The following is a 27,685-nucleotide window of genomic DNA, read 5'->3' as shown; positions in this document are numbered from 1 at the left end:
TAAAATTTTCTGTCCAGCCCAAATTCTCAAAACTTCCCCCACACCCGCACCCTCCCCTCAGGCTGGTGGGAGCTGGGAGACCAAGGGAAACAGTAGTTAGCTTTAGTCAAGTGAGTATCTCCAGCCAATCTAGGTGCATGATGACAGACACGTTCACCTTCCTTGACAAAATAGTGCTTTGGCCCAATCTGAAGTCTCTGGTGAAGAAGGAAGCTGGGGGTGGAAGAACAGTTCTAGGAGGACACACCCATCTTCGTATTACATTAAATCTCCCCTGAAAGAACAACATGCACTCTTGTGTCTTAGGTACCCTGACAGCATTGGAAAACGCTGAACTGATACTGACAACTGCCAGGGTCAGGGTGCTGCACAGGTAGGAGACAGGCTGTTACGCTCACAGCATATTGTCACAGGACAATTCTAACATGACACTGACTGTATTAGCAGTAACACACAAGTTGCACTGTAATTGGGAATTCAGTGCATAGGTTTTTAAAGCTGAAAATTAAAAATACTCATGGATAAAGACAGAGCATCGATGTCATTGTTTGTGTAGATGTTCAGATCAATATTCCCTCATATTGTCCATGACCATGGAGTCAAATAATGGAACCTAATAGACCTCAGCAACACTGGGAGCAATTTAACGACCCAGAGCACTGCGGACAGTAAAGATTCTTGTTGCTCATAAAGATAATGCTAAGAACAGCTGCAGAGCAAAATGTTTCTTCATTAATAGTTAGCACTGATACAGTTCCCTCATCTCAGCCCTTCACTGCTCAATAAGTGTATTTAGAAATACTAATTGTGGTTCTATATTAACATGTAATGCGTTTCTGGTAACACAGCGCCGTCTCTGTCCTACAGTGGGGATTTGTGTTTGTCACAGACCAGTCTTGCTGACACATACATTCACTGCTGGGCATTATCAAATCATTTCACCGAATACCAGGTTTTCCTGGTTTGTATTGAATGTGAAAGTTTGTAACCCAAAGGAAACAGTTTCCAAGGCAGTGTTTGTTGATTCATTACCTTCAAGGCTATCCAAGTAAGCTTAGGGGAAAAACAGAAAATACAAGGTTAATGTTAGATCTGCCAAATAAAGAACTGAGAAACAAAAACCAAACACCTGACCAGACCATCTTCTCCCAAAAGAAATGGCTCCAGGGTCAAAGACAAACCTTGTGGAGCAAGATTTGAAAGGGAATTCACACTATGATTATACAAAGCATCATTCTAGAACGTCACTCTGATGATGATCTAACACTAGTTAGATTTTCCCAAATAAATGTTTCTAACTGAATGTTATGTAAGGGTCTCTCTTCAATATTGTCATCCTAGATGTTGGTCTGTCTGAGTTGGGGGGAGAAGTGTGTTTGAACTGGTGCTAATGGACTCCCCATTGTTCCCATTTAAAAAAAAAAAAAAAAAATCTCATTTCTGGGTCTGAGAACTCAGCCTGAAACTTGGCTCCAAACGAAAGTGTGCTGAAAGGTTTCAGTCCCGGGACAAATTATATCAAGTGAAAAACTGGATTTTTCATATTTTAAAATTTGACATGTGTTTTCCATCTCCCGCTCTGCAGTCCAACTCATCTTTAGCACAAAACCATCTTAAATTTCACAATGAAATTTGGAAAGCAGCTAGTAAGAAGTACAATGTCATCACTTTGATAAATAATAATATATTAATATACAGGTAAATATGAAATACAGCTTGTTCCTCACTCCAAATGTGCAGCTATACACACACAGTTGCTCTAGTTTCAGACCACGTCATCACTAGTGTGTTGAGAGATAAGTTGCAGGACTATTTGATAACACTGTATATAACAAACCAGGGAAAATACAGAAATTAAAATCTTGTCAAGGAAACAGCTTGTGAAATTAGATTTACGATGTGATTTTTCTCCCCTTTCGAGCTTAATCATAACACATTCTGCATATTTATCACTGCATATTGAAAAGCACACTTTGGAGGTTCTCTCTTTGGGCCAGTTCCCAATATATGTAGACTCTGCTGACAGTATTCACAGGTGCACATTATTTCACAGAAACTCAATTCTTCGCTTACCTGTTTGTATTTTCTGTAACAACGCTGAATGACAGCAGCAGCCACTTCCTGCTGTTCTCGGAGAGGACGGCCCTGTAACAAAAAGGGAAGTAGTTATAAGTCAGCATAAATCGCACTGAACAAACAGGAGAGAGGATGAGAGGTAATGGCTCTCTGCAGCCTGAGTATGACTCCCGGTTTCCATTTACCATTGTAGCACCCTCCTTTTCAGTTCTAGCCAGCGGTCTCTAAAGAAGGGGTTTCTATTAGTAATTTATGAAGATGATGGAACACCCCTCGAATCTACAAACAATGAGTTTGACAGTTTGCAGGAGAGAATGAAAACAGGCAGCTGAACAAAGACTTTGATGTGTACTTTCCTGCCATGCTTTGTGGATTGCCATACTGTTGCAGAGGAAGCATTGCCACATGCTAAAATATGGACTTGTCTCCCTTTGCTAGCTTGTTAGACAAATTTCAAATTGGGAAAATTATTTTGTCTAAGAAATATATAGTCTACATTTTATTTTCTAATGGATTCTACTTCCACACGCCCAAGGCAAAGAGGTGGGATGCTCCTGCTACTTACCTTGTATTTCCTGAACACTGTCTGGACGAGTTTGGCAGCTTCATAGAGTTCTCTTTGCTCATGATCAGACAGAGTTAACTGTGCAAACTCATTCTCTACCCTTTCGCTGGTGGATGCACTCAGAAATTCTGACCAGTCTGCTGCGGAAGGAAGGCTGGGTTTCTCAAAAGCTATTTCACTGATTGGTGAGCCTACGGGGCTCAAGCTGGTGTTTGAAGAAGGGGTCAGGGGTTCACTGTATAGACTTCTGAAACAAGAGGCACAAAAGGAACATTTAGTCACAGAGAAGCCGGACTGGCACGACTAGTAGCTTATTACATTTTTATGTGCAAGGGCAAAGTTACCTTTCCAAATTATACTGCACAACCCAAAGCCCCAGGAGGTCCATGCCCTGTGACATGCTGAATATGCACCTGGCTGCAATGGAATTTGCAGGCTGAACACTGGCTTTGGGATTCTGTTCCATGATCTGAGATATTTTTGCCCCCTCACCTTTTACATGACTCATGTGTATGATGGTTTCACCTCCATCTTTAAAAGGCACAGAGCCAAATTAATCTCTGGTGTAACTCCCCTGATTTCTCCCAAGCATGGATTTAGCTCACAGTGAACTGAATGCTCCACATATATTACAGTGTCATTTCTCTATTCTTTCTAATCATTATTTTGTCATTATAAAAAGGTTTGTGTGAAAGGATTTTTCAAAACAAGCAACAAATTTGTCTCTATTGAAACACTTAAGAAGGAGTTGATCTTTCCTGGCGTCTAGCCTGGGTCAATTTACTTTTTCTCCTAAGTTTAGATTTGGTACCAAGGCTGGAAAGGTTTTCTCCACCCATCATCTAATGCATAGTATTCTGGGAATTCAATGTCTCAGGTCTATCTTGAATTCTGATATTTGTTTGCCATGAACTCACCATGTGAACAGCACAATTGCTTCAGCCCTTTCCATGCAACTGGGCCATAACCAGAGCAGGGCAAGTGGGGCAGTTGCCCAGGGCGCAAAGCTGTGGGGGGCAGAAAAATGGGGCAGAGACATGCCATAATAACCCTGGCAGGGGGTACAAATATGCTCGCATGCCATGGAGGATAAAATGTCTAGTCACAGCTCTGCCATGCAGATATAACCGTGCCCAAACACAGAGTGCGCCTCTGGGAAGAATTAAAGAACCCAATTTGTTCCAGTAACTTGATTTCTATTTTTAATCTCAAATATTTGTGGATCAGTCAGAGATACAAATGCAGAGGCAGATGAATTCAGAGGCAGAAGCTCTCAGAGGTGGCTGAGCTTCTATCACTTTAAATAGCCCTGTGGTCTCTCCTGGGGATTGGGCAGCTCTAAAATAAGTGGAAGTTAATTTCTTTGCTGTTCAGATAAGGACTGTTACATTCAGATTAGGATTTAACAACAGACTAAAATCCATTTTAATCTTTTTGAATAATCCTGAGTTTCCGACTCCAGTGCTGTGAAATGAGTTTCATTAGGGCTGCCTTGTCTTCCATTTCTCTGTGCTGCTGGAGGCCCCAGGCTTCATGGCCTAGCTACACTCTGCACTGTGATCCAACTTCAGAACCTCATGTTACTGCACACACCATTTATAATAAAAGGCAAGAATCCCAGCAGCTCCCAAAGGGGAATGTCATAGGACATAACAAATTGGGTAAAATGAGACAGGCATGCAACTCTTATGGGATGTTACGCTGCTCACTTCTCCCTTTCTGATGCAGAGGGCAAGGGGTAAGGGATTAATGTCGCCTTGCTTTCCCAACGGAAGTCTTCCCGTAGCCTCAACCAAGACACAGAAATTCTCATGACATCTGCAGCAGTTGAGTTCATCTTCAGCATGTGAAATTATGATGGAAGTTACTATTTAGAACAGACAGTCTGCAGAAGTTATCTGCAAAATCAGTGAGTGTGTGGGATTAATATTGCTAATCATCATAACCTGACAATCGTGGCTGGGTCAGATCTGGAGGATTCTGTGGGTGAACCCATCAGCATTTTAAAAAAACCTGTCACTAGGCACTTGCCATGGATTACAGATAGACACTAAAACCCTCCATCCTACTTTTGCTTTGGCACTTGGCTTCTGCCTTTGTGACCAGTGCTGGGGTTTATCTTCTGATCCATACTTTGGGAAAATGGGTTCTTTCCCCTTTCCTGCCAGCCTCAATGAGGGGAAGTGAGCTTTGCAGTATAACATGAAGTTAAAAGGAACTCTTCCTAACATCCTCTCAGATGTCATCCAAGAGCCTTCCCATACTCAGTACCAGCAAAACATTATGGTTGTTCTTTCAAAAGTTTATAACTGAACATTGACTTAACATAGCTTTGAAACTTTACTATGCAGAACAAAAATGCTGCTTTCCCTTTATCTTTGTAATAGTTTACATTTAACACAGCACTGTACTGTATTTGCTTTTTTTTTTTGGTCTCTGCTGCTGCCTGATTATGTACTTATGGTTCCAAATGAGGTGTGGGGTTGACTGGTCAGTTTGTAACTCTGAGGTTCTACTGTATAGCTGTTTAAAGCTCTGTACCTAGTGTATTTGCAACCTTTCCCCTTTCCTGCAGCCCCAATAAAAACATTCCCTTAGCCATGTGCCTGAGTGGTTACAGGGACCCACCATATCTGGCCCCTTCCGCTGAAGCGCCTACAGCGGTTGCCTCTGAGACATGGTATGCCAGGCACGCTATGGGCACCCAAGCAGTCGGGGTACAGAATAACCCCAATAATTACAGATGTAGAGCCAAACAGACTCTGTTGTTTAACCAGCTGGACTTTCCTTGTGGTCTCAAACAAGAATCGGTTGGTCTGAAAGCGTCTGTTTTATTGCAGGGGTTTGCACTTTTCCGTCAATTTACAGTTGTACCTAACAAAGGAAAGCGTGAAGACAGTTGCTTATATTGCTTGATGTTTGCATGTGCGAGACCAAGTGTACCTGTCCTAGAATTACCTGCATTAAACCCAATTAAAAAGCAAAGCCAAAAGGTCAAAGAACACACACACACAAAATATCGGAGCAGCAAATCTGCAGTGAAACGGGGACATGCCCAAACCTGTCTTGTGGTTAGTTAGTGTTGCTGACCTTATCTGTGCAGCACTTGGTATATGATCGACATCAGCAAGGTAACTGGCCAGCCAGCTCATCGTGGTGCTAATGGCAGCAGTGTCTGTCCTCTCCACCAGCGGTGACTCCATTGGCACAAAATTCTCCCGCTTGATCCTGTCAGGCGTTGCTTCAATGATGTGCTCTGCAAGTGTCATCATGTTCACCTGGGAAGGGGCAGACAAGAGCAATGTTTGCCAACTTCCTGCCAACACCTTTGTGGTGAAACAATTCACAGCTTTACCCCAGGATGAGGGCAAGGGCTGCCCAAGTGTGTGGGAAGCGAAGGTTACTCACTGGACCTGATCCTGAATAGCTCATTCAGGCAAAAATGCCACTGGCTTCAATCTAAGGCTACGTCTACACTAGCAAGCTACCAGCAGGCGCCGCTGTAAGATCTCCAGCGTAGCTGCTCTATGGTGACGGGAAAGAGCTCTCCCGTTGACACAATAATTAATCCACCCCCCAACCACCCCCCAATGAGTGGCAGTAGCTATGTTGGCGGGAGAAGCTCTCCCACCAATAGAGCGCTGTCCACACCGGCGCTTAGATCAGTGTAACTTATGTCGCTTGGGGGGTGGCTTATTCATGCCCCTGAGTGACACAAGTTATACCGCTATAAATGGTAGCGTAAACATAGCCTTATGATTATGAGTGACAGTTTTTCCAGACCCAAAGGCCAGTGTTGGATGGCTGGGAGGGGACTGTGAATAACTTATGATCATTAGGAAAGAGAGAAAGGCTTTGAGTGGTTTGCACTGGTTATGCTGTCAGCAACAAAGAGGAACAGAAATTTAACAAGCATGGATTCTCCTTTACAATTCTAGAGATCTCCATAGACTGAGGCCTTGTTTCTGACCGATGGAGGAGAGACAGGAGAACGAAAGCATTACAACTTCATTTAGCATCACTGCTGCGTACTTTCTAAGGCTGATCCAGTACCCAGAACATACCTGTGTTCCCGTGAAAAAGACAGCGGAAGAGGACACAAGTTCAGAGTTCATGCAGTTTGTGCCACTTTACCTCCAACCCCATTCCAATTAACTTCCCACACTGGTGGGGGTCTCCCGCTATATTTCGTCCCTTATTGCTCCCTTAGGTATTTTTTTATTTAGAAATAAATATTCATGTTTTGTATTTCACTCTTCCTTTTGCTAGACTTGACTCCTTTCCCTCTGGTTTCTATACAGTATCTAACACTATTGTACTGGAATGCTTCCAAGCATCAGGTGATCCTCTCCTGTAGTGAAGAAAACAGCCCATGATGCAGGTTTGGGACATCGCTCCCAATATTAAATATTTGCTGTTGGCAACATTCAGCATGACATCTCTGTTCCTATGACTAGGGCCTGTACAGTTGTTAGATCTGGGAGGCTCAAATAATTTAGAACCCAAGGCAGTTCCAGAAACATGAATGCATCTTTTGCAAACACCAAGCAGATCCATCCCTGCTTTGCAAGGGTTTTGTTTCCCTTTATGACTTTGGCTGTGTGGAAGAATCTCCAGATGTAGTGGGTGGGTATATTTCTGAGGCTCCACTCTCATAGCTGCCACTTCACTTACCACCCCTCGTTAGATCAGAAAGCATATAGAATCTTCCTCCCCTAAAAATTAAGCTACTCATTTCTCTCCTCTCCCCACCTTCTTTTTTTTGCTGGGTATTATTTTGTCCCCTACACCATATCTTGTATATTTCTCTTCCCAAAACACTATCCATATAGTCTCTCCCTTTCCTCCTCAAATCTAGAATGCCCTTTCCTTCACACTGCAGTGATTTGCTCTTCAGCCCATGGGCACCACCTTCAGCTTCACATAGTCATTGTAGCTGCTCACTGCCGCAATGCTTCTTCAGTGATGTTGCAGGGTTGGTATCATGCACATGTAAACTCAAAGGTGTTCAGCAGCCAGGCTGTTACACCCCTGTTACATGAACAAGGACATTAGTCTGTAGTTCCAGCGCTCAAAATACAAGCTGCCTGAGCAGAACAGCATCAGACTAGCTTGCGTCTGTAGATCACAGAATCATAGGACTGGGCGGGACTTCGAGAGGTCCCCTGCACTCATGGCAGGACTAAGTATTACCTTGACCAGGGATCTCAAACTCGAATCACCAGGAGGGCGAGAGGAGGACTCGTACGTTGGCCCGAGGGCCCCATCACCCACCTCCCACTGTCCCCACCCCGCCACTCCACTCCACCCCCACCCCTGCCCGTGGGGTGCAGCAGGGGGCTCATGGCAGGGGGTTGGGTTGCAGGAGGGGTGCAGGGCGTGGCAGCGGGCTCAGAGCAGGGGGTTGGAGTGCAGGAGGGAATGCGGGGTGTGGCAGGCCGGAGGGGTGCAGGAGGGGTTCAGGTTCTGGCCCAGCGCCGGTTACCTGGAGTGGCTCCGGGATGGCAGGGGCGCACATCGGGGCCAGGGTAGGCTCCCTGCCGGCCCCGGCCCTGTGCTGCTCCACTCCGGGAAGAGGCGGGCACCGCGTCCCTGCGGCCCCAGGGGGAGGGGGTGCAGAGAGCTCCCTGCGCTGCTCTCGCCTAGGGGTACCTCCCCCGAAGCTCCCATTGGCCGTGGTTCCCTGTTCCCGGCCAATGGGAGCTTCAGGGGATGTAACCACAGGTAACAGCAGCTCACGGAGCTCTCTGCGCCCCCCTCCCCGGGGCCGCAGGGACGCGGTGTTCGCGGCTTCCCGGAGCAGCGCGTGGCCCTCAACACCATGGGGTTGGCAAATCCGCAGGCCGGAACCAAAGCCCTGAGGGGCTGGATCCGGCCCGGGGTGGGAGTACGTGGTGCACTGGGGAGAGGACCGGGGGTGGGGGGGGCAGCGGGGAAGAACCCCGCAGGCGGCCACATGTTTGAGGCCACTGATCTAGACCATCCCTGAAAGGAGTTTGTCTAATCTGCTCTTAAAAGTCTCCAATGACAGAGATTCCACAACCTCCCTTGGCAATTTGTTCCAGTGCTTCACCACCCTGACAGTTAGGAAGTTTTTCCTAATGTCCAACCGAAACCTCCCTTGCTGCAAGTTAAGCCCATTGCTTCTTGTCCTATCCTCAGAGGTTAATAAGAATGATTTTTCTCTCTCCTCCTTGTAACAACCTTTTATGTACTTGAAAACTGTTCTCATGTCCCCTCAGTCTTCTCTTTTCCACACTAAACAAACCAAATTTTTTCCAATCTTCCCTCTTAGGTCATGTTTTCTAGACCTTTAATCATTTTTGTTGCTTTTCTCTGGACTTTCTTCAAATCTGTCCACATCTTTCCTGAAATGTGGCGCCCAGAACTGGACACAATACTCCAGTTGAGGCCTAATCAGCACGGAGTAGAGCGGAAGAATTACTTCTCATGTCTTGCTTACAACGCTCCTACTAATACATCCCAGAAAGAAGTTTGCTTTTTTTGCAACAGTGTTACACTGTTCACTCATATTTAGCTTGTGATGCACTATGATCCCCAGATCCCTTTCCGCAGTACTCCTTCCTAGGCAGTCATTTCCCATTTTGTATATGTGCAACTGATTGTTCTTTCCTAAATGGAGTATTTTACATTTGTCCTTATTGAATTTCATCCTATTTCAATAACGACAAATGCAAAGTAACCCACTTAGGAAGGAGATGTGACCACCTGGAATCTCTGCAGGAGCTCAGCTGCAGTACTGGCATCTCTTGTGTCTCCTCCACTCGTACAAGGCTAGAATGCTTCTTCCACCTCATAGGGTTGCCAGGAATCCGGTTTTGGACCGGAATGCTCAATCGAAAAGGGATCTGGGAGACTCTGATCAGCACTGCTGACCGGGCCGCTAAAAGTCCAGTCGGCAGTGCAGGAGGGCTAAGGCATGTTCACTGGCTGCCCTAGCTCCGCACGGCTCCCAGAAGTGGCCGACATTTCCTCCGGCTCCTAGATGGAGGTGTGGCCATGAGGGCTCCGTGTGCTGTCTCCACTCCGAGCGCCAGCTCCGCAGGTCCCATTGGCCAGGAACTGCGGCCAATGAGAGCTGCAGGGGTGGTGCCTGCGGATAGGGGCCGTGCACAGAGCCACCTGGCTGCCGGAGGGAAATCTGGCTGCTTCCGGGAGCACCACCCACAGTCTGCACTCCTAAACTTCTCCTGCACCCCAACCCCTTGCCCCAGGTTGGAATCTCCTCCCGCACCCAAACTCCCTCCCTGAGCTCGCACCCTGCGCCCCGACCCAGAACCCCAATCCCCTTCCCCAGCTCAGAGCCCCGCCCCCTGCCCCCTGAATCCCTAATTTCTGGCCTCAGCCCAGAGCCCATACCCCCTCCCATACCCTATCCCCCTGCTCCAAGCCGGAGCCCCGACCACATTCCAAACCCCTCATTTCTGGCCCCACCCTCAAGCCCTCACCCCCTCCTTCAACCCAATCCCTTGCCCAGCCCAGTGAAAATGGGCGAGGGTGCAGGAGAGCAAGCAATGGAAGGAGAAGGATGGAGTGAGTGGTGGCGAGGCCTCGGAAAGTACCTGCCATCTACATTAGTGGCGATGCCAACAAACTGCCTTTTCCTTATCCTTTGGACCATGAACTTACTGCCCACTACATTGAAACAGCACTTCCTGGGAGTGACTGATGGGAGGTGCTGAGTTCAGAGCACAGTCAGCTCTCAAGCTTCACACAGCCTAGCTTGAGGTGGACACGAAACCTTTCAAATGGGTAAAAAGGCAAGAACCATCCCCACCTCTCTGCTGCCCTTCTGTATAGAAGATAGCACAGCACTGGCTACCCAGAGCAGGGGCCCTTAGCACATTCCTCTGCTTTGGTTCCATTCATTTCAAGATGGAAAATTCCATTATAGCTGGCAGAACTTTTCAAAGGAGCAGACTGTCCAACTAATACAGTGCAATGCAATGCACAACCATTCATGCTAACCGTCACTCTCACAGCAGGACTGAAAGGCCATCACTTACTGTCAGAGGGGAATGTGCACAGTTTGCAAGAACCATGAACTTCTGCAAAGCATGCTTCGGGGGCTCTACAGTTGCAAGAACATCTCCCACCACAGCACACAGGTCAGTCAGGTACAGTCTCAGAGGCTGACACAGAGGGATGTATTTGCCTCAGCTGGCCTTGCTGCCATGTTATATATGTTTACCTGCAAATCATCCATGTGCTGTAAGCAGTCCTCATTCTCCACACTGTCCCTGTAGGAAAGCAGCTCCCCATCCACGATCTCCCTGTTAGCCATCATCAGCACATTCATCTGCTCTCGTTGACGCAGCCGGTGGGCTACGGTGTCCTTCCCCAACGCAAGCCCCTTTTGGCTTCCCGTCACCTGCACTGCAGACACACCAATATAAATGTCTTTTGGGTTCCACTTGATTCCTGCCTGGCCACCAGAGCCCCGGTACCCAGCAACTTCCGGGATGTGCTGGGAGAGCTCCCTGCCATAGTCCCTTATCCCTTCACTGGGGCTGATTGTCTCAGAGATGGATTGCTTGGAGCTGGAACTCTGCTTCCTGACACTTGGCTGTTCCAGGCTCAGTGCTGTGGAAAGCAGCTTCTCTTGGCGTGCCTGGAAATACTCAGGGTTCAGTTTATGTTTTTTGGGTGCTGGGTAATCTTTCTGACTCTCACTGCTGTAGTAGTTGGAGGGCTCAGACCTTGGTCGTCTTAACTCTGGAAGCAAAGAAACCATCAGTCAGGACTGAACAATTGACGTGATAACTGCTGAAAGTGCTCCTGTCATCTATAACACCTCCCTCCTCCCAGGAGTGCAGGTAACAGTTCAGACCATGCCTGGGACACCATGGTCTAATTTATGCAGGAGGAGTGACTGTCATCCTGGGAGGATGCTAAGCTGAACCACCCCTATGAGTGGTTCACACTTCCTTTCCAAGTAGCTAGGATTCTGTACCTTTTGACACACACTGACATACTTGCCAATGCTCCTGCAAATACAGGGAATGCGAGAGAGAGAGAGACAGGGAGCTGGGAGCAAGGAAACAGGGCAGAGATAGAACAGCTTCACTTAACATCCCCTCCACCTCCCCCAAGTAAACTGCCTGCTCCAGGCCAGTATGAGTATGTCTACACTGCAGCTGGGAGTTGTGATTCTCAGCATGGGCAGACAGACTCACACTAGCTCGGCTTTAGTTGCATGCTAGAGATAGCAGTGTGGACACTGCGGCATGGACAGCAGCTTGGGCTACCCACTTGAGCTCAGAACCACAGGATTGGGCAGGTTTGGACTTGGGTGGCTAGCCTAAGCCGCTGCCCATTCCACAACATCCACATTGCTACTTTTAACATACTAGCTATGCTTGAGTTAGCGCAAGTCTGTTTACCTGCACAGGGAATCACACCTCCCAGGGGCAGTGGTAGACATACACTACAGTCAGGTTTTTTTTTGTTTTTACCTGTATTTGAACTGGACATAACAGTGACACCCTTCTGAGGCTCTTGAGAAGTAATGATTTCACTTTGCCACTGGGCAACCCAGCTCTCGGTGTTGGACTCCCCACTCGAAGGGCAGTGAATTCTGGGATTTTGCCCAAGCTGAACTTGCTCATCTCGCTGTAGCTGCTCCAGACACTCTGCCAACTTCACGTGACCTCGAGAACGAGCAATAGCCAGTGGCAGTCTCCCAAGAGAATCAGGAATAGAGATGGCTCGGCGGTCCCACTTATACAGCACAATGGCAGCATCCATGTGGCCCAGGGCACATGCCCACATCTGAAAGAGAAAAGGACAATTGGCTAACCCAGGACACATCTGTAGGTGCTTCACTCTCTGGCTAAGGCAATGGAGTCCTCTCTTGTTCTCCTCTCAGATCACTGACAAACAGCTCTTATCAGCAGAACTTGGCAAATGCTCCAACACCAAAGGATAGCTTTTATAAGTGTCACATCTGAATAAGAGGTCATTACGGAGGACTAGACAAGTCCTACTCTCTACTTCCTGGGAGAAGTAGTTGCCTGTCCATCTATAATAAATTAAGGTGAAATTTTCTTATTGGGTAGTAAGTGAAACTTTCATATAGGCATAAATCTTAACAATGCCTCAGAGGCAGAAGAGCTCAACTGCATACACACGTGAATTAGAGACAGATGAGCATGTGAGCAGCAGGATTAAAGCTAGGAAAGGGCGAAATGTAGGGGACCTTACATTTCACATTAATTTTGAATTTGGCTTTCAAAGGACCAAGTGGCTACATGGGGAGACATCAGCCATGCCATGCTTGCTTTGGGACTCGGCTCACACAGGGGGCACAACGAGCTGTGACATGGTAGGAAAGGGTCAGTCAGAAGCAAACTGTGAGGCAGGCGCATGGACAGCTGGGACTTGTTATATTTGGTATTTAATCATGCAAAAAAATCAAACATTTAGGACAATGCTAGAGAAGCAGGAACCTAGAACGACCTCTGTACAAAAGTTAAAAGCAGCCAGCAACTACACAATTCTTAATAAGAAAGTATTCTCGGGACCATAACAAATGGGCAAGTTTTAAAACTCTGTCTCGGAGACAGTGCCTAATATAGTGTGGGAGCTAAGAGAACACAAATGACTATCAATAAAGGACCCAGGCCTGGTGGCTCATTAAGGTTGGCAGTAGCATCTTTGCACTCAAACACTGCTTGTTGTCAATGTCACAGAGACTGCAACTGTGCACATTACAGCTTTATGAAAGCTTATTCCTGTCTGTCTACCAACTAAAGAGATGGTTGAGCACATACACACGTGCACCTGTCTAAACAGGCCAGCAGGTACAGGACCAGCTCAGCCCTGGTGTAAGAGGTTCGACAACACTGAACCCCAAGAAATGGCACCTGCTTATACCAGAGCTGACTCTGGCCCATAAACTTACTCCTTCTTCACAGTGGCCTTGAATCGCTGCTAACAGTTGTCCATTCTAACTTGTCAGCTTGTATCAATGATTAACACACTTAAGACTTGAATAATTGTTATTAAAAATAAGAAGAGAAAAATACTCTAAACAGCGCTTGGCATCTTGGGCAGCAGCATCCCAGAAGAGCCAAGAGTTACAAAATTATTTGCTAAGACACTGTCTACACATTCTCTAAGAATTACATGGGTGTGACTGCAAGTGTTACTGTAAATCAGTTTAGTCAAACCAGTGCACACTAGGGGGTTGCAGACTGATTGAACTAAATGGATTCTAAACCTAGTTCTATCAATGAACAAACTGTGGGTAGTCCAGCCCTGACAGTGTTTGCAGTGTCATTGTAACCGTGTTGGTCCCAAGATATTAGAGACACAAAGTGGGGGAGGTAATATTTTTTTATTGGATTAACTTCTGTTGGTGAGAGAGACGTGCTTTTGAGCTTACACACGTCACCTGAAAAAGAGCTTTGTGTTAGCTCAAAAAGTGAGACAGACAAGCAACAGAAGTTGGTAGAATTAAAGATATTACCTCAAGTACCTTGTCAGCCCTAAGAGTGTCACTCCAACTTCTCACAGGGGATATGCTCATCTAAAAAGTTACCACCTGGCTTTGGGAATTAGTTTTCATTTGGACCTATTCTTGGTTCCATGCATGTTGGATGATTTGGAATTTCTGGGTTATCAGGAAATGTAACTGTGAATTCACTGGCTTTGACACAATAGGATGATTGAGACCTCCACAGACAGGAAAACATGTAAACAGACCAACTAGTAAAAAAAGACAAGTTCTTTTTCCTCAAGGCAGCAAAGCAGAGATGCTTGGGCAAAACAAGAAAACCCACCCCACACTTCTCAAAAAATTGGGATAACTATTTTGGTTTCTCTCAGAGCAAAACAATTTAAGACTTGCTAGAGTCATGTTGTTATTTATACAGCATAGCAGTATGCAAGATACATCTACTCCATCAGACTGCAAAAGTTCAAGAGGACTGGGAACGGCAGCAAAGAAGGAGCTCATCACCCCTCAGAGGAGGATCATTCTACTGTCTCAGTGGACTGAGGCACTGGCTCAGAAAGAATGCTCTGCTACTTACCAGTGGAGTGCAGGAGAAGTGATCCACGTTCAAAGGGTCAACTTCCAGTTCCAAATCAATGCTGTCTGCATGCTTGGTGCTGCACAGGAAATGAGAGCAGGAATGATGTTCTGTAGCTTGATTAAGATCCTTACACAAAACCACAGCTTTACACCCCAAGACTTGACCACAAAAAGAAGCGCTGAGCACACCTGCATGACTACAATGCACACTTGTTATAGCTGGTGGCCTGGGTTAGGGAGGAGGATGGTCTAGTGGATAGGGCACTGGACTGGGATGAAAACATGGGTTCCATTCCAAGCTCAACCCCAGATCTCCTGGGTGACCCTAGACAAGACACTTGATCTACCTCAGGCCTCTGTTCCCCACCTGAAAAATGGGCATAATCCTTCCCTATCTCACAGCAGTGCTGCCTATAACTCCATTAATCATTCTGCAGCATTCAAATATTACCGTGATGAGGGCCAATAAAGTATCTAGACAAAGAGTTCAGGATCTGCCTCACAGATTGGGGCCTTCAGCTCCATAAACTCTGGTGACAAACACTTAGGCTGTTATTTTATACCGCATGCAGAGCCTTACAGGCTGCTCACAAAAAAAAAAAAAAAAATAGGCTAAATGAAGTGAAACACTTAACAGTACACAGAGGGGAAAGGGAAATAGTGGCTCCAGAACAAATGGATGGGGATAATCTAGAGGGCTTATTGGGATCCACAGTAAATCAAGTTTAAATCAGCTTCTGTTTATGAAGCGGAAGATGGAGACAGGCCAGCAGTGAAAACATCAAACATATACCACTAATGTAAGGAGTGCCCAGATCTTCCACTTCCCAGGTGAGCACAATGCCAGCTCAGGCCAGCACATACATGCCAACCCAAGCAGGTTACTAGCTTCCATGTAAAAGGCTGAGGCAATTGGCCCTGGGAAACCACAACAAGGAGATAATTTTATCCCCTAAAATCAGAGAAGAAAGCCATGTGACAGACTGGGGATTTGTCTGTGGAAAAGGTGAACTCCATCTTGTTTTGTGAATGCCATTTGTTCCAGGGGCCCCACTTTATTGTAATCTCTATTGTGGATTAGAGCATCCATATTGTAGTGTGGGCCTGACACCTAGTTAAATGAGGTCATCTATGAAGATGAGCAACACAGGCCCATCAACTGATGTCTCTCAAAGGCAGGCCAACCATAGGAACATTTAATTCTCTACACAGTAGCTCGGATGGGAGCAGAGGCTGGAGTTTCTCAACCTGGACATGTGGCCAAAGAGGTCAGAGTCTACATTTAAGGGGGAATCTACTGTGTGAAGGGAGATCATGATCGCCACATCAGAAGAAAGGGCTGGAGGAGAGAGAAGGCAGGAGTTCAGGACTGTTTTTTCCAAGAATCTGTAACTCCCCAGTGCTTTCAAGAGTAAAGTTTCTCTCATTAGGAAACCCCTTTCCTAAGGTCGTGTTCCTTACTTGCCTTCCATGTTGTCCTCCAAGGGATTAATTGAGAGGCTCAGAGCATCCACAGCAAGGTAGATCTCAGAGAATGGATAAAACCAATTGGGGGTCTCAGGAGGGCTGGAGTACTGGTTCCGATTGTACTGCAGGATCCGTGTATGGTGTCAGACATGGGGGATGGTCCTGGGAGTGCACCTGAGAGCCCCAGCGCTAGGAACAATGACCGGTCAACTATCCAAACCCAGGGGGCTTAGAAGCATGTGGGATCCAGCGGTTGGGTCCATTCACAACAGACGGTACCCATGCACAACGGGGGCCTGGAGCACGTTGCAACAGGCAGCATCCTCTGCAAAGTGCAAGAGAGACCCAGAAACTCAGGCCAGCCAGAGTTTATACCTGCTTCCTGCAGCCTCTACATTGACGAGTCAGAAGTCTGAAGCATTGGGTCTTACCGCCATTTGATGAGGGTCTGGATCAGTGTTGCATAGCCCTGAGCAGCAGCAAGGTGTAGCAAGGTCATTCCTCGGAAAGTCTTGGAATGGATCAGGTGTTTGGACTTTGTCCAACAGGCACGACTCATCATCTTCTCACACACCACCACCACACGGCTTTCAAAGCAGCTGCCCAACGTCCCGGTCCCAGACACACACTGAAAGCAATATGCACATCTCAGAAGCTGTCATCTGGGAGGGTGGCTTGGACTCACATCCTGCACAGGGCAGGACATTGCGTGCATTTGCTTTTAAAAATAATGAGTGATAGGGAAGTGACAGAAGGGGATGAATGTGACACGAGGAACAAGACAAAAGCTGACAGGTTATCTCATTTATTTGCACTAACCTGTACTTACAATCAACTCTCTAGGGTAACTTTCCACATTAGGGAGGTCATTGCAATCCATTACAAGTGGCACACTGGGTACAAGAGGGTGCCCTTCTCATGGACTACCTGAGCCTAGGAGGAGACGCTGGGCACTCCACTCCCACCAAAGCCAGTGCCTCTCAGAACCGGACCTGGAAAGACTACTTAAACAGGGAATAGCAGCAATGACCAAAAGCCAAGAGCCATGGCTGGTCAACAGCTGTGCAGAAAGATTCTGGGGAAGCAGAATTGCAGGTGTTCTATCATATCTGTGGATAAAGATGACTTCACTCACTTGTATCGCACCCCTAAGAAGAATTAAATCACAAAAGGGCCTCTTAACAGGAGGTAACGTGTGTTACCGCCCACAGCAAAACTGTAGCAGTGCCAACAGGTACTGTGATTGCGAGTTCTCTGGAGCCATAGAGATCTAGGAGTCTGAACAATTAGAAAGCCTAGATACTGTGTGCAGAGTTCAAAAAACTCCTGTTATGAGTTGCCTTGGGTAGCAGTGAAGAAGCACCGTTCTCTCTGGTCACCCAGAACTCCTAGACCAGCTAATGTCTTTGATTTTCTCAGTGACTACAAGGTGACAGACCCCTAAATATGCAATTATTACCAATGAGTTTCCTGCCAGCCCCTTCCCTGGTTTATCTGTTCTGTAGGCTTATGTCTTATGAGAAATAATGACCCCTACAAAGAAGATATTTCAGTTAAACACCTCAGCTTTCCTGTCATTCCAAGACACCAAAGCATGCCCCATTACAGGCCAATCAGTTAACTCAGGAACATTCTGTATAAGTCTTTCGATACAAGATATAACAATATATCCAACTTAAAAGCTGTGCAGCTGATAGCTTTGTTATCATTAATAATAAAACTTTGTCCTGGTTCAGCCTTTAGCTTCACAAAAAGCGTATGGATACTGAGACGCCTCAAGTCTACCAGCCAGTTATAAGTCCCCTGGAGCAAGTTATGCTCGATTACATCTGTGCCACTCCAGTGACCTGACTTGCACTGGTGTGTAATACAGCAGAAAATGGCCCCTGTTCAGCAGGCACCAATATCATAACATTGCTTATTTGCTTTAAAGGCAGGAGCTGTTTCAGTGGACGTTAAGAAATGGACCTGCTCAGTGGGAGGGCCATGCTGGCTAGGGAAGCAGAGTGAACCTAGGTGTTGGCTTGTGGAGATCTCCCAGATCTGATTGGGAGATGCAGGCCTGTTACGGGGAGGGGGACGGGCACCCTAGAGGGGGATGAGTGTCTACCTGCTAGTGGGTTATTGTTGCTGTTTGATACCACTACAGCCTACCCTGCTGCTGTCCCTGGGATGACAGAGTCTGCCTGGCTGCTTGGCTCCTGGGACCAAGGCCAGTACAGATGTTGGAGACAGTGTATTTCTGTTCTGCAGTGCGTGGTTCTAGGATATTTATTAAATAACTATGGAAATGTATGAGAAATGTTGTTCTTTCATATTACACTGCACTATATTACTAACAAAGTGATTTATCGTTCTGATTAATCACACAGAAAATATGAAGCCAGTGGGGTTGTGTATAGCAGCTCGCACCCTCTGTTACGAGCACACATCGAACAACTACCTGCCCTGGGTGCCATTTCCAACCTTCAGCAGCAGATCTACATGGTCCCCAGCAAGAGCTCAGTGGGAGTTAAGCTATCATTCTACCATTCAACTAATATGTAACAAGGGAATCAGGTAGCACTAACAGGTGTAAAATATTTAGAAGCCTTCCGGAGCGTCGCACTGACAGAACCTCATGCGTCCAAAGTCCCTTCTTCTTACATCTGTTGGGCCAGCCAATGCCAAGTTGTCTTTATTCTTTGTTATGTGCCCATCTCCAAAGTCAGGCTACAGAATTTGGGTTTCTAGATCACTAGAGCAGGCTTCCACAGACCATAGATACGCATCTCTTAATGGATTCACAATCAATCCCTAAAAGAAGTGAGAACCACTATTTATAGGGCTGGAAAATATGGAGATTTTGAGAGGAGGTTGTATTAAAAAGGCTCTCAAGAGGCAAATGGTGTTTAAAAGATAGCTCCCTCGACCTCCAAAAAGCTAATTCCAGAAGGAACGCCTATAAAGCAAAACTGATTCAGTGACGAAGGACTCATACTTGCGTCTGGGTTCCTCCATTCCCGCTCCCGTTGCCCCCGCCTCCTACTCCTTGTTTGTGCTGCTGGGATCCCGTCATCTCGGCCATTCTCCTTTCCATCTGCTCAAGTCGTTCCAGGATTGACATCCTGAACTGATTATCTAGGTCAAAACAGACAGAGTTATGACATTTCCATGGAAGACAAATGCAAGCTTTTGGTGACCTCCTGTACAAAATCACAAAGGGACCTGGCACCAGTTGGAGATGTGCAGAAGGCGAGCTCTGTTTTGTAATTCATACTGTCGGAAGCAGGATCCTGGAATAATTCCCTCTCTCAGACAGGCTGTCTGATCAGGGAAGCTGGTGAACATCTCCAAAGCAAAAGGAAGTAAAGATTAAAGACAGTGAGAACTGGAGATTTCCTGAAAGAACTCTGGACAGTCCTCATGCTGCACTCGGAGCCCACCTCCTGTTCAGGTGGGGGCTGTGGAGCCGAGTTGCCCTTCTCTAGATCACAAGAGTAGAAGGGCACCTGCTTCTGTCCCATTATTGCATTTCCTTGCTACTTTCTGCTTGTTACGTTCAAGTGTCAAACAATTCAGTGTCTTGGCTTCCTCAAGTGGTGGGGAAGAGAAGGTAGCTGATATTTTATGACTAATCTACAATAAAATTGTTATACGTGAAATATGTAAGAGAGAGATATGACTTCACCTTCTCTGCCCATCTCCAAAATCTTATGGCTTCCTATCGAGCTGACCTCCTTCCACGCAACAGCTGGCTTTGGGCAGCCCTGCCATCATCCCCATTTTACAAAGGCATGATTTACCTGGTGAGAACCATGAGTGAATGACTGCTACAGTGTATATATATCTCCTCAATATATGTTCCATTCTATATGCATCCGAAGAAGTGGGCTGTAGCCCACGAAAGCTTATGCTCTAATAAATTTGTTAGTCTCTAAGGTGCCACAAGTACTCCTGTTCTTTTTGCTACAGGAACAAGATTACCTCGGGCTTTTTATTTCTTTTGGAACAAGGAGCCAGTAAAGGAGCAAATTCCCTTCTTCCTAGGCCCAGACCCAGATCCCAGCTCTCAGAAATTAACATGGACAAAGCCCATAAAATGTGCTAGTTACCTGCAAACTCATAAGGGGTCAGTAACAATTACTTTAAATGCTATTGAAAAATAAGGCAGAAGACAAACTTCCTCCACTCCCCCAGGCTGGTGGGAGCTGCCAACTACGTGGATAGCATCTGGGCACATCAAGGATTCTTTACAAAATGCTTATTTTACTTGGGTTTGATCTCTCTGGGAGCCGGCAGGCACCACTGGTTACTCTCATCCTCCTGAACTGCAAACCAGTATGACGAAGCAGCTACTAGGGCTAAAATCATGGAACCTATTATTTACCCTTTCACATAACAAAAGAACCAGGGGTCTGCCAATTAAATTAATAGGCAGCAGGCTTAAAACAAACACAAAGAAATACTTCTTCACACAACGTACAGTAAATCTGTGGAACTCATTACCAGGGGATGTTGTGAAGGCCAGAAGTATAACTGGGTTCAAAAAAGAATTAGATAAGTTCATGGAGGATAGGTCTATCAGTGGATATTAGCCAAGATGGTCAGGACATGACCCCATGCTCTGGGTGTCCCTAAATCTTTGACTGCCAGAAGCTGGAACTGGACAACAGCGGATGGATCACTCAAAGTTGCCCTGTTCTGTTCATTCTCCTTGAAGGAGCACTGGCCACTGGTGAAAGACAGGATACTGGGCTAGATGGACCATTGGTCTGGCCCAGTATGGCCGGTCTTATGACCTAAGAGATGGAAGCCAACATAAGCATGTTGCTTCACCAAGATTATGAAGATAAACCTGTCCTGTGCTCCGTATCTAGGTCAAATCAGTATAGTGAGAAGAGGTGGATAGCTCTGGTCAACTGAATGTCTATACAGACGGGTCTCCCTCTCAGTACTCTCATTGGTTGTGCAGCAGTGTATCTGTAGTGCACAAGGTCAGAGGTCATTCAGTTTTCTGGACCTTCCTGCATTAGCTGCTAGGGTCTGCTCTGGCTTCAATAGAAGTTATGTAGTTGCGTCAAGGACAGAAGTGATTAGCGACTATTTCTTCCTGACCCACATCAAATCTGATCTTCAGGGTAATTTCATGAAGCCCAGGGCATTTTTAGACATGGTGCTAAGAAGGGAAGCAGTAAATTGCCAGGGAAGGGATTTATGCTCTACGCGAGCAGCAGAGGAACATGAGCTGAATCCCTTCCTGAAGAGAGGCGACTGTGTTCTCTGTGAGGGCTCCAGGATTCTGGAACTTGCTGCCCCCCTTGCTTTGAAAAAGCCCAAATATGGTGACCTTCTGGCACACTCAAAAAGCTACCTTTTTGAGATGGTATTTGGAGGGAGCTGATAATGTGCTTTCCGGAATGATTTAAGGATAGAAAAGAGCCTTTTTGTAGGTGGCTGGTTGGGCAAGCGCCTATATGAATTAACTTTTAATAATGCTGGGATTCTGCTGTAACCCTAACCACGTGTTCAGGTGTCTAGAACCATAGATTATTATTATTAAACTGAGACAGATTATGGATGCCAGCCAGGAGGCTGCAAGAACAGTCAGGCCAGCCTGCACTTAGCTACTTTTACTTCCAATGATGAGGCCGGGATCCTCAGACTGCCACAGCACAAGCGCATCTCAATGGCGAGAATGACCCACGGACCCGCATGTGATGGCACCAGAAACGTGTGGCACCGACAGCAATCGCCATTCTGGGGAATTGACACTGGCAGGGTGAAGGAGGGATGAGGGGGACTTGTACATTTTTAACTTGGCTTTAATGCAATAAACATTTTGTGCTTTTTGAAAAGGAAATCACATGGCTGGATTTTGCGCTTCACTCATCACACTCCCATGTGCTCCATCGTCTCTTCCCCTACCTGTCTCTTGCTCCTCCCCTTCCCCTCCTATTGTACAGGCAACCAATTGGCAGGGAAGCCATCTCTCTGGAGCATCCTGTGATAAGGGGACTCCCATTTCTTCCCCTCTCATGTAGCAGTGGCCCCAGAAGGAAGCAGCCAGGCTGGCTTCTCTTCTTCCCCAGGGGCTTTTACAGGCTTAGGCTTTTCTGGGCAAAAACGAGCCCATGGAAACAAAGAGCAGGAGCCAGCCCTATAACCCAGACTCAGGTCCCAGGATTAAAAAGCGTGCAAGGTGCTTACAGAAGATCAAGCCAGTCAGAACCCAGCCTCCAGAAGTGCAGTGTCTAACTCCCATGCTGCCCCGTCCTGGCAGATTATTACTCTGCTTGGGCTTTAGGTACCAGGCAACGTGGTTTGCTGTTGCAGACCATAAAATGAAAGGTCTGATTCAAAGCTCATTGAGGGCAGGGGGAGTCTTTCCATTGGTTTAAATGGGCTTTGGATTGGGCTCTAAAAGAGGAGCAGTGCTCTATGACTTGGTTACATGCACTTCCTCACAGAGATGATGCGAGCAGTGGTGCCAATCCAGAGGCTTGGAGGGGTGGGTGGGAAAATAATGGACCCCATCCCACTCCCAGGGATCCCATTCTGGTTCCCATAGTCCTCTCCTCCTCCTCCCTCAGGTACCCCTAGTCTCCCCTAGCCAGGGAGTCTCCCCTCTCTCTTACCCCCACAGCTACCGTGAGTTGGATTCTCAGTGTACTCCCCGGTGCTTCACGACCCAGGATCAAGCTCCCTGTGGGCCAGGTTGCAACACCATTTGGCCCAGCACCACAGAAGGGTGTCTGAGCCAAATCTGAGTGGTGTTGTGACCCTAGGTCATAATGCCACTCACTGATATCTGGCCCAGCCACCCCTTCGTCTGTACAGAGGGATGGCCGGGCCAGGTGTGACCGTGCAGCTGGAATAATGCTCTGGCAGCAGCTGCATTGATTTAGTACAGGATCATTGCTTAAAAGTGGTCAGGCCAGGGCCCCCCTTAGCTTTGCAGCCTATGGTACTTTGGCACCACTGGGTGCAGGACTGCCTTGCGCTAGAGCAATTTCACTGGCAGTCTCCGGTGCCATAATACTGCAACCATCTTTTTGTTCTCTTGCACGGTGTCTAGCACACTGAGGCCCTGATCCATGTCTGGGACTCCTCGAGAATTCTGCAATACAAACAATAAATAATAAAATCATCCCCACAGTGCAATTCCAGCACGCTGGCACTAAGTAATTAGTTTCCTTGGGACACGTGGTCAGGAGTCAGGTGTCTCAGAATTGCACTGCCCTTTTCTAAAATGTACAGATTTAGAGGGAATATTCCTGTAATCTGAAAGGTGGCAAATGCGGTGTTTCTCTAATCATTTGCCAGTGAAATGTCACGTATGCTTTACCTGCTGAGTTTCCTGGCACAGGACAGGATTCCATACGATACAGCTATGCAAGATTCTTCATTAGGAAATCAAACCTGAGACACAAACTTATGTGCTATGCTGAGCCCGAGACCATTTGCAGGCCATTAACTGGAGAGAGAATATTACTGGGTCAGAGTGCAGCTCCAAGTTTACATCACGCTTTTGCCCGTCACTAGAAATTACCTGAAGTTTGACAGCAGATAAAGATCTCACCTGACCCCTTTGCCAGACCGGACTCTCTCCTGCAGGGATATTTGAATTCAGCTTTACATACTAATTAATAGTGTAAGATCAATTTACAAAGTATCTCTGCTACTAATGAGGGAGGCCAGTCACCTCCAACCCTATTTCAGAGGGTTTAGAGGTTTTTAAGATAGTGATGGGCCCATTCATTGGTTTCCTTTGCCAATAGAAAATTGGAGTCTCACTAATTGTTCAGATCAATCCAAGGCCTCAGGGGCTGAGACTGGCAGGCAGTTGTATGAGGAGACCCACCAACTCAAAGTGGCACCAGGCCCTGCCATAACAACAGATGGAAAGCCTGCAGACATAACTCCACTGCTACAACGATAAATGCCCCCCACAACACATCATTCAAGATCCATGTGGTCCTACACATGATTATCACAACATGTGGTGTACCTCATCCAGTGCACTAGATGCCCCGGCAACAACTATGTGGGTGAAAGCACTATGCTCTCGAATGAACTCACACAGAAAAACGATAAAAGATAAAAACACCATATCCCTTGTGGGCAAACACTTTTCATAAGTATCTGACCTCTCAGTCCTCATCCTCAAAGGAAATCTGCACACCTTCGAAAGATGAGCTTCGGAGCTTAAATTCATAACTTTGCTAGACACTAAGGGCATGTCTTCATTAGCAATGTTAAAGTGCTGCCGCTTTAATGTAGATGTGTAGTCGTGGTACCAACGCTCCAGCACCGTAAAAAAGCCACCTCCACGAGGGGAGTAGCTTCCAGTGCTGGTGCACTATCTACATTGCCACTTTACAGTGCTGAAACTTCAGCGCTCGACGGTGTGTTTTTTCACACCTCTGAGCGAGAAAATTGCAGCACTGTAAAGTGGCAGTGTAGACAAAGGCCTTGGCTACACTTGCGAGTTGCAGCGCTGTAAAGCCGCCCCCAGCGCTGTAACTCACTCCCCGCCCACACTGGCAAGGCATTTGCAGCACTGTATCTCCTTGGTTGCAGCGCTGCATGTACTCCACCTCTCCGAGAGGAATAGCGAGTGCAGCGCTGCCGCTGCAGCGCCGTGGCACCAGTGTGGCCACCCAATGCGCTGTGAATGGCCTCCAGAATTATTCGACAGTATCCCACAATGCCTGTTCTAGCCACTCTGGTCATCAGTTCAAACTCTACTGCCCTGGCCTCAGGTAACCAACCATGTGACCGACCCTTTACATTCCCCGGGAATTTTAAAAATCCCCTTCCTGTTTGCTCAGCCCGGCGTGGCGTGGAGTGCTATCAGCAAATCTTTCCAGGTGACCATGCCTCCACATGCCCCAGCATGGAGCAATGGCGAGTTGCTGGACCTCATCAGTGTTTGGCGGGAGGAAGCTGTACAGTCCGAGCTGCGCTCCAGCCATAGGAATTACGATACCTTCGGGAAGGTATCAAAGGACATGATGGAAAGGGGCCATGACCGGGACGCCCTGCAGTGCAGGATTAAAGTCAAGGAGCTGCGGAGTGCCTACCGCAAAGCCCGTGACGCAAACGGCCGCTCGGGTGCTCCCCCCGCGACCTGCAGATTCTACAAGGAGCTGGATGCGATACTTGGGGTTAACCCCACCTCCACTCCGAGCACCACCATAGACACTTCAGAGCCAGTGGGGGAGGGGGGGGAAGAGGAAAACGGGAGTGATGGTGGTGGGCCGGATGGAGACACCCCGGAATCCCTGGAGCCATGCAGCCAGGAGCTCTTCTCGAGCCAGGAGGACGGTAACCAGTCGCAGCGGCCGGTACTTGGTGGAGGACAAACAGAAGAGCAGGTTCCCAGTAAGCGTTTTTTTTTTTTTGGGGGGGGGGGGGGGGGAAGGAATTTTTTCCGTGCGAGCTCTTTGGGAGAGGAGGGTTAGGCATGCATGCCTAGATGCGGAATAGTGCATTGATGTGGTTTATCACATCGCGGTAATCAGCCTCAGTAATCTCTTCGAATGTCTCATCCAGAACGTGTGCAATGCGCTTGCGCAGGTTTATAGGGAGAGCCACCGTGGTCCTTGTCCCAGCCAGGCTAACGTGTCCGCGCCACTGTGCCGCGAGGGGACCATTGCTGCACACAGGCAAGCTGCATATGGGCCAGGGCGGAAGCCGCATTGCAGTAGAAGACCCTCCCTTGCTTCCCAGGTCACCCTCAGCAGCGAGACATCGTCCAGGACGAACTCCTGTGGAAAACGTTGGGGCAGTGTTCAGTGTAGGTGCCCCCTGAAGCTGTTGGCTCTCCTCAAGGCACAGAAACCCAGAGGACAGTGCAGCCCTGAAACAATCAGGCCCTATTACTCACCATTTTGAGGATCCCGTGGGATGTGTGTGCTCTGTTTTGGATGGGAAAATTATGCTATTGTGTAGACCCTGTGTGTTTTCTACTCCTTAAGTGCGGGGGGAATCATTACTCTGTCTGGTATAAACAATGCTGCCTCTGTTAAATGTTACGTTTTGCCTATACAGCTGCATCAACTTTGAGACCTCAGCCGTCCCTCTTATCGCCTGCTCAGAGACTGCAAAGACTCAGGAAGAGACCGCGAAAAAGCAAAGAAGACATGCTGCAAGAAGTGATGTGACAATCTATTAAAGAGAACGAGAAGGCACAGGACTGGAGGGAGAGAGAAAGCAGGATCCGCCAGGAAAACGCAGCGCACCGGCGGCAAAGCACCGCACACCGGCAGCAAAGCACTGATAGGCTCATAAGCATCCTGGAGCACCAAGCAGATGCTATCCAGGAGCTGGTAGCCATGCAGAAAGAGGAGCAGTACCGAAAACGCAAACGCCACCCCCCCTACAGCCCTTGTCCCAAAACTCTTTCCGTTGTGCCCCACCTGTCACCTCCAACCCACTTTCCCCAACTTCCGTGTTCCTTCACGCCACCCGCTGCCTGCAACCCCAGTATCTTCACCACCCAGCCCTGAAAACCACGACCCTTACCCTCTGCACTCAACCCCCATCACCATGCAGTATAGCTGCCCTGAAGTGCAGCACTCACTGCACAGCACACCAGACAGGACATACACGAATCTGTGATTGTACTGTTCCTCACTCCATCCCCTTTTTCCTTTTCAATAAATGGATTCTTTGGCTTTGAAAACATTCTTTATTATTGCATAAAGTAAAAGACTCCTTAGCCCGGGAAATAAACAAGCACTGCAAGTCTGCTTTACTGCTAAGCAGACACTGATTCCTAAAGATTGGAACTACTGCACTTCACTCTTGTGCAGGGCACCAGATATCACTGCTGGTTTTCAGCCTCAAATTGCTCCCTCAAGGCATCCCTAATCCTTGCAGCCTTGCGCTGGGCCCCTGTAATAGCCCTGTTCTCTGGCTGTGCAAATTCAGCCTCCAGGTGTTGAACCTCGGAGGTCCATGCCTGAGTGAAGCTTTCACCCCTCCCTTCACAAATATTATGGAGGGCACAGCACGTGGATATAACTGCGGGGATGCTGCTTTCAGCCAAGTCCAGCTTCCCATACAGAGATCGCCAGCAGGCCTTTAAACGGCCAAAGGCACACTCCACAGTCATTCGGCACCGACTCAGCCTGTAGTTGAACCGTTCCTTGCTGCTGTCAAGGCTCCCTGTGTAGGGTTTCATGAGCCACGGCATTAACGGGTAAGCGGGATCTCCAAGGATCACAATGGGCATTTCAACTTCCCCTACCGTGATCTTCCGCTCTGGGAAAAAAGTCCCTGTCTGCATCTTCCTGAACAGCCAAGTGTTCCGAAAGATGCGTGCGTCATGCACCTTTCCGGGCCAGCCTGTGTTAATGTCAATGAAACGCCCACGGTGATCCTCAAGCGCCTGGAGAACCATAGAGAAATACCCCTTCCGATTAATGTACTCGGATCCTAGGTGGGGTGGTGCCAGAATAGGAATGTGCGTCCCATCTATCGCCCCTCCACAGTTAGGGAACCCTATTTGTGCAAAGCCATCCACTATTTCC

General features: G+C 47.5%; 1 protein-coding gene across 8 annotated transcripts in view; it reads right to left on the bottom strand.

The window, feature by feature from the left end:
• Nucleotides 1-27,685, bottom strand: part of CAMTA1 (calmodulin binding transcription activator 1) — a 668,552-nt gene that overhangs the window by 29,969 nt on the left and 610,898 nt on the right. For all 8 annotated transcript variants that reach the window (XM_054008960.1, XM_054008956.1, XM_054008958.1 and 5 more), the window contains 9 exons: nt 19,147-19,286; nt 16,598-16,794; nt 14,698-14,776; nt 12,118-12,433; nt 10,854-11,377; nt 5,732-5,919; nt 2,642-2,888; nt 2,074-2,145; nt 1,033-1,053 (listed from right to left, as the gene is read on the bottom strand). In XM_054008960.1, coding sequence (XP_053864935.1) covers nt 1,033-1,053; nt 2,074-2,145; nt 2,642-2,888; nt 5,732-5,919; nt 10,854-11,377; nt 12,118-12,433; nt 14,698-14,776; nt 16,598-16,794; nt 19,147-19,286 — 1,784 coding nt within the window. The remainder of the gene's footprint in view (nt 1-1,032; nt 1,054-2,073; nt 2,146-2,641; nt 2,889-5,731; nt 5,920-10,853; nt 11,378-12,117; nt 12,434-14,697; nt 14,777-16,597; nt 16,795-19,146; nt 19,287-27,685) is intronic.

Source organism: Malaclemys terrapin, chromosome 19 (assembly GCF_027887155.1).
Source record: "Malaclemys terrapin pileata isolate rMalTer1 chromosome 19, rMalTer1.hap1, whole genome shotgun sequence".
Lineage (NCBI taxonomy): Eukaryota > Metazoa > Chordata > Testudines > Emydidae > Malaclemys > Malaclemys terrapin.
Note: the sequence above shows the minus strand (reverse complement) of the source record. Positions and strands in the feature narration are given on the sequence as shown.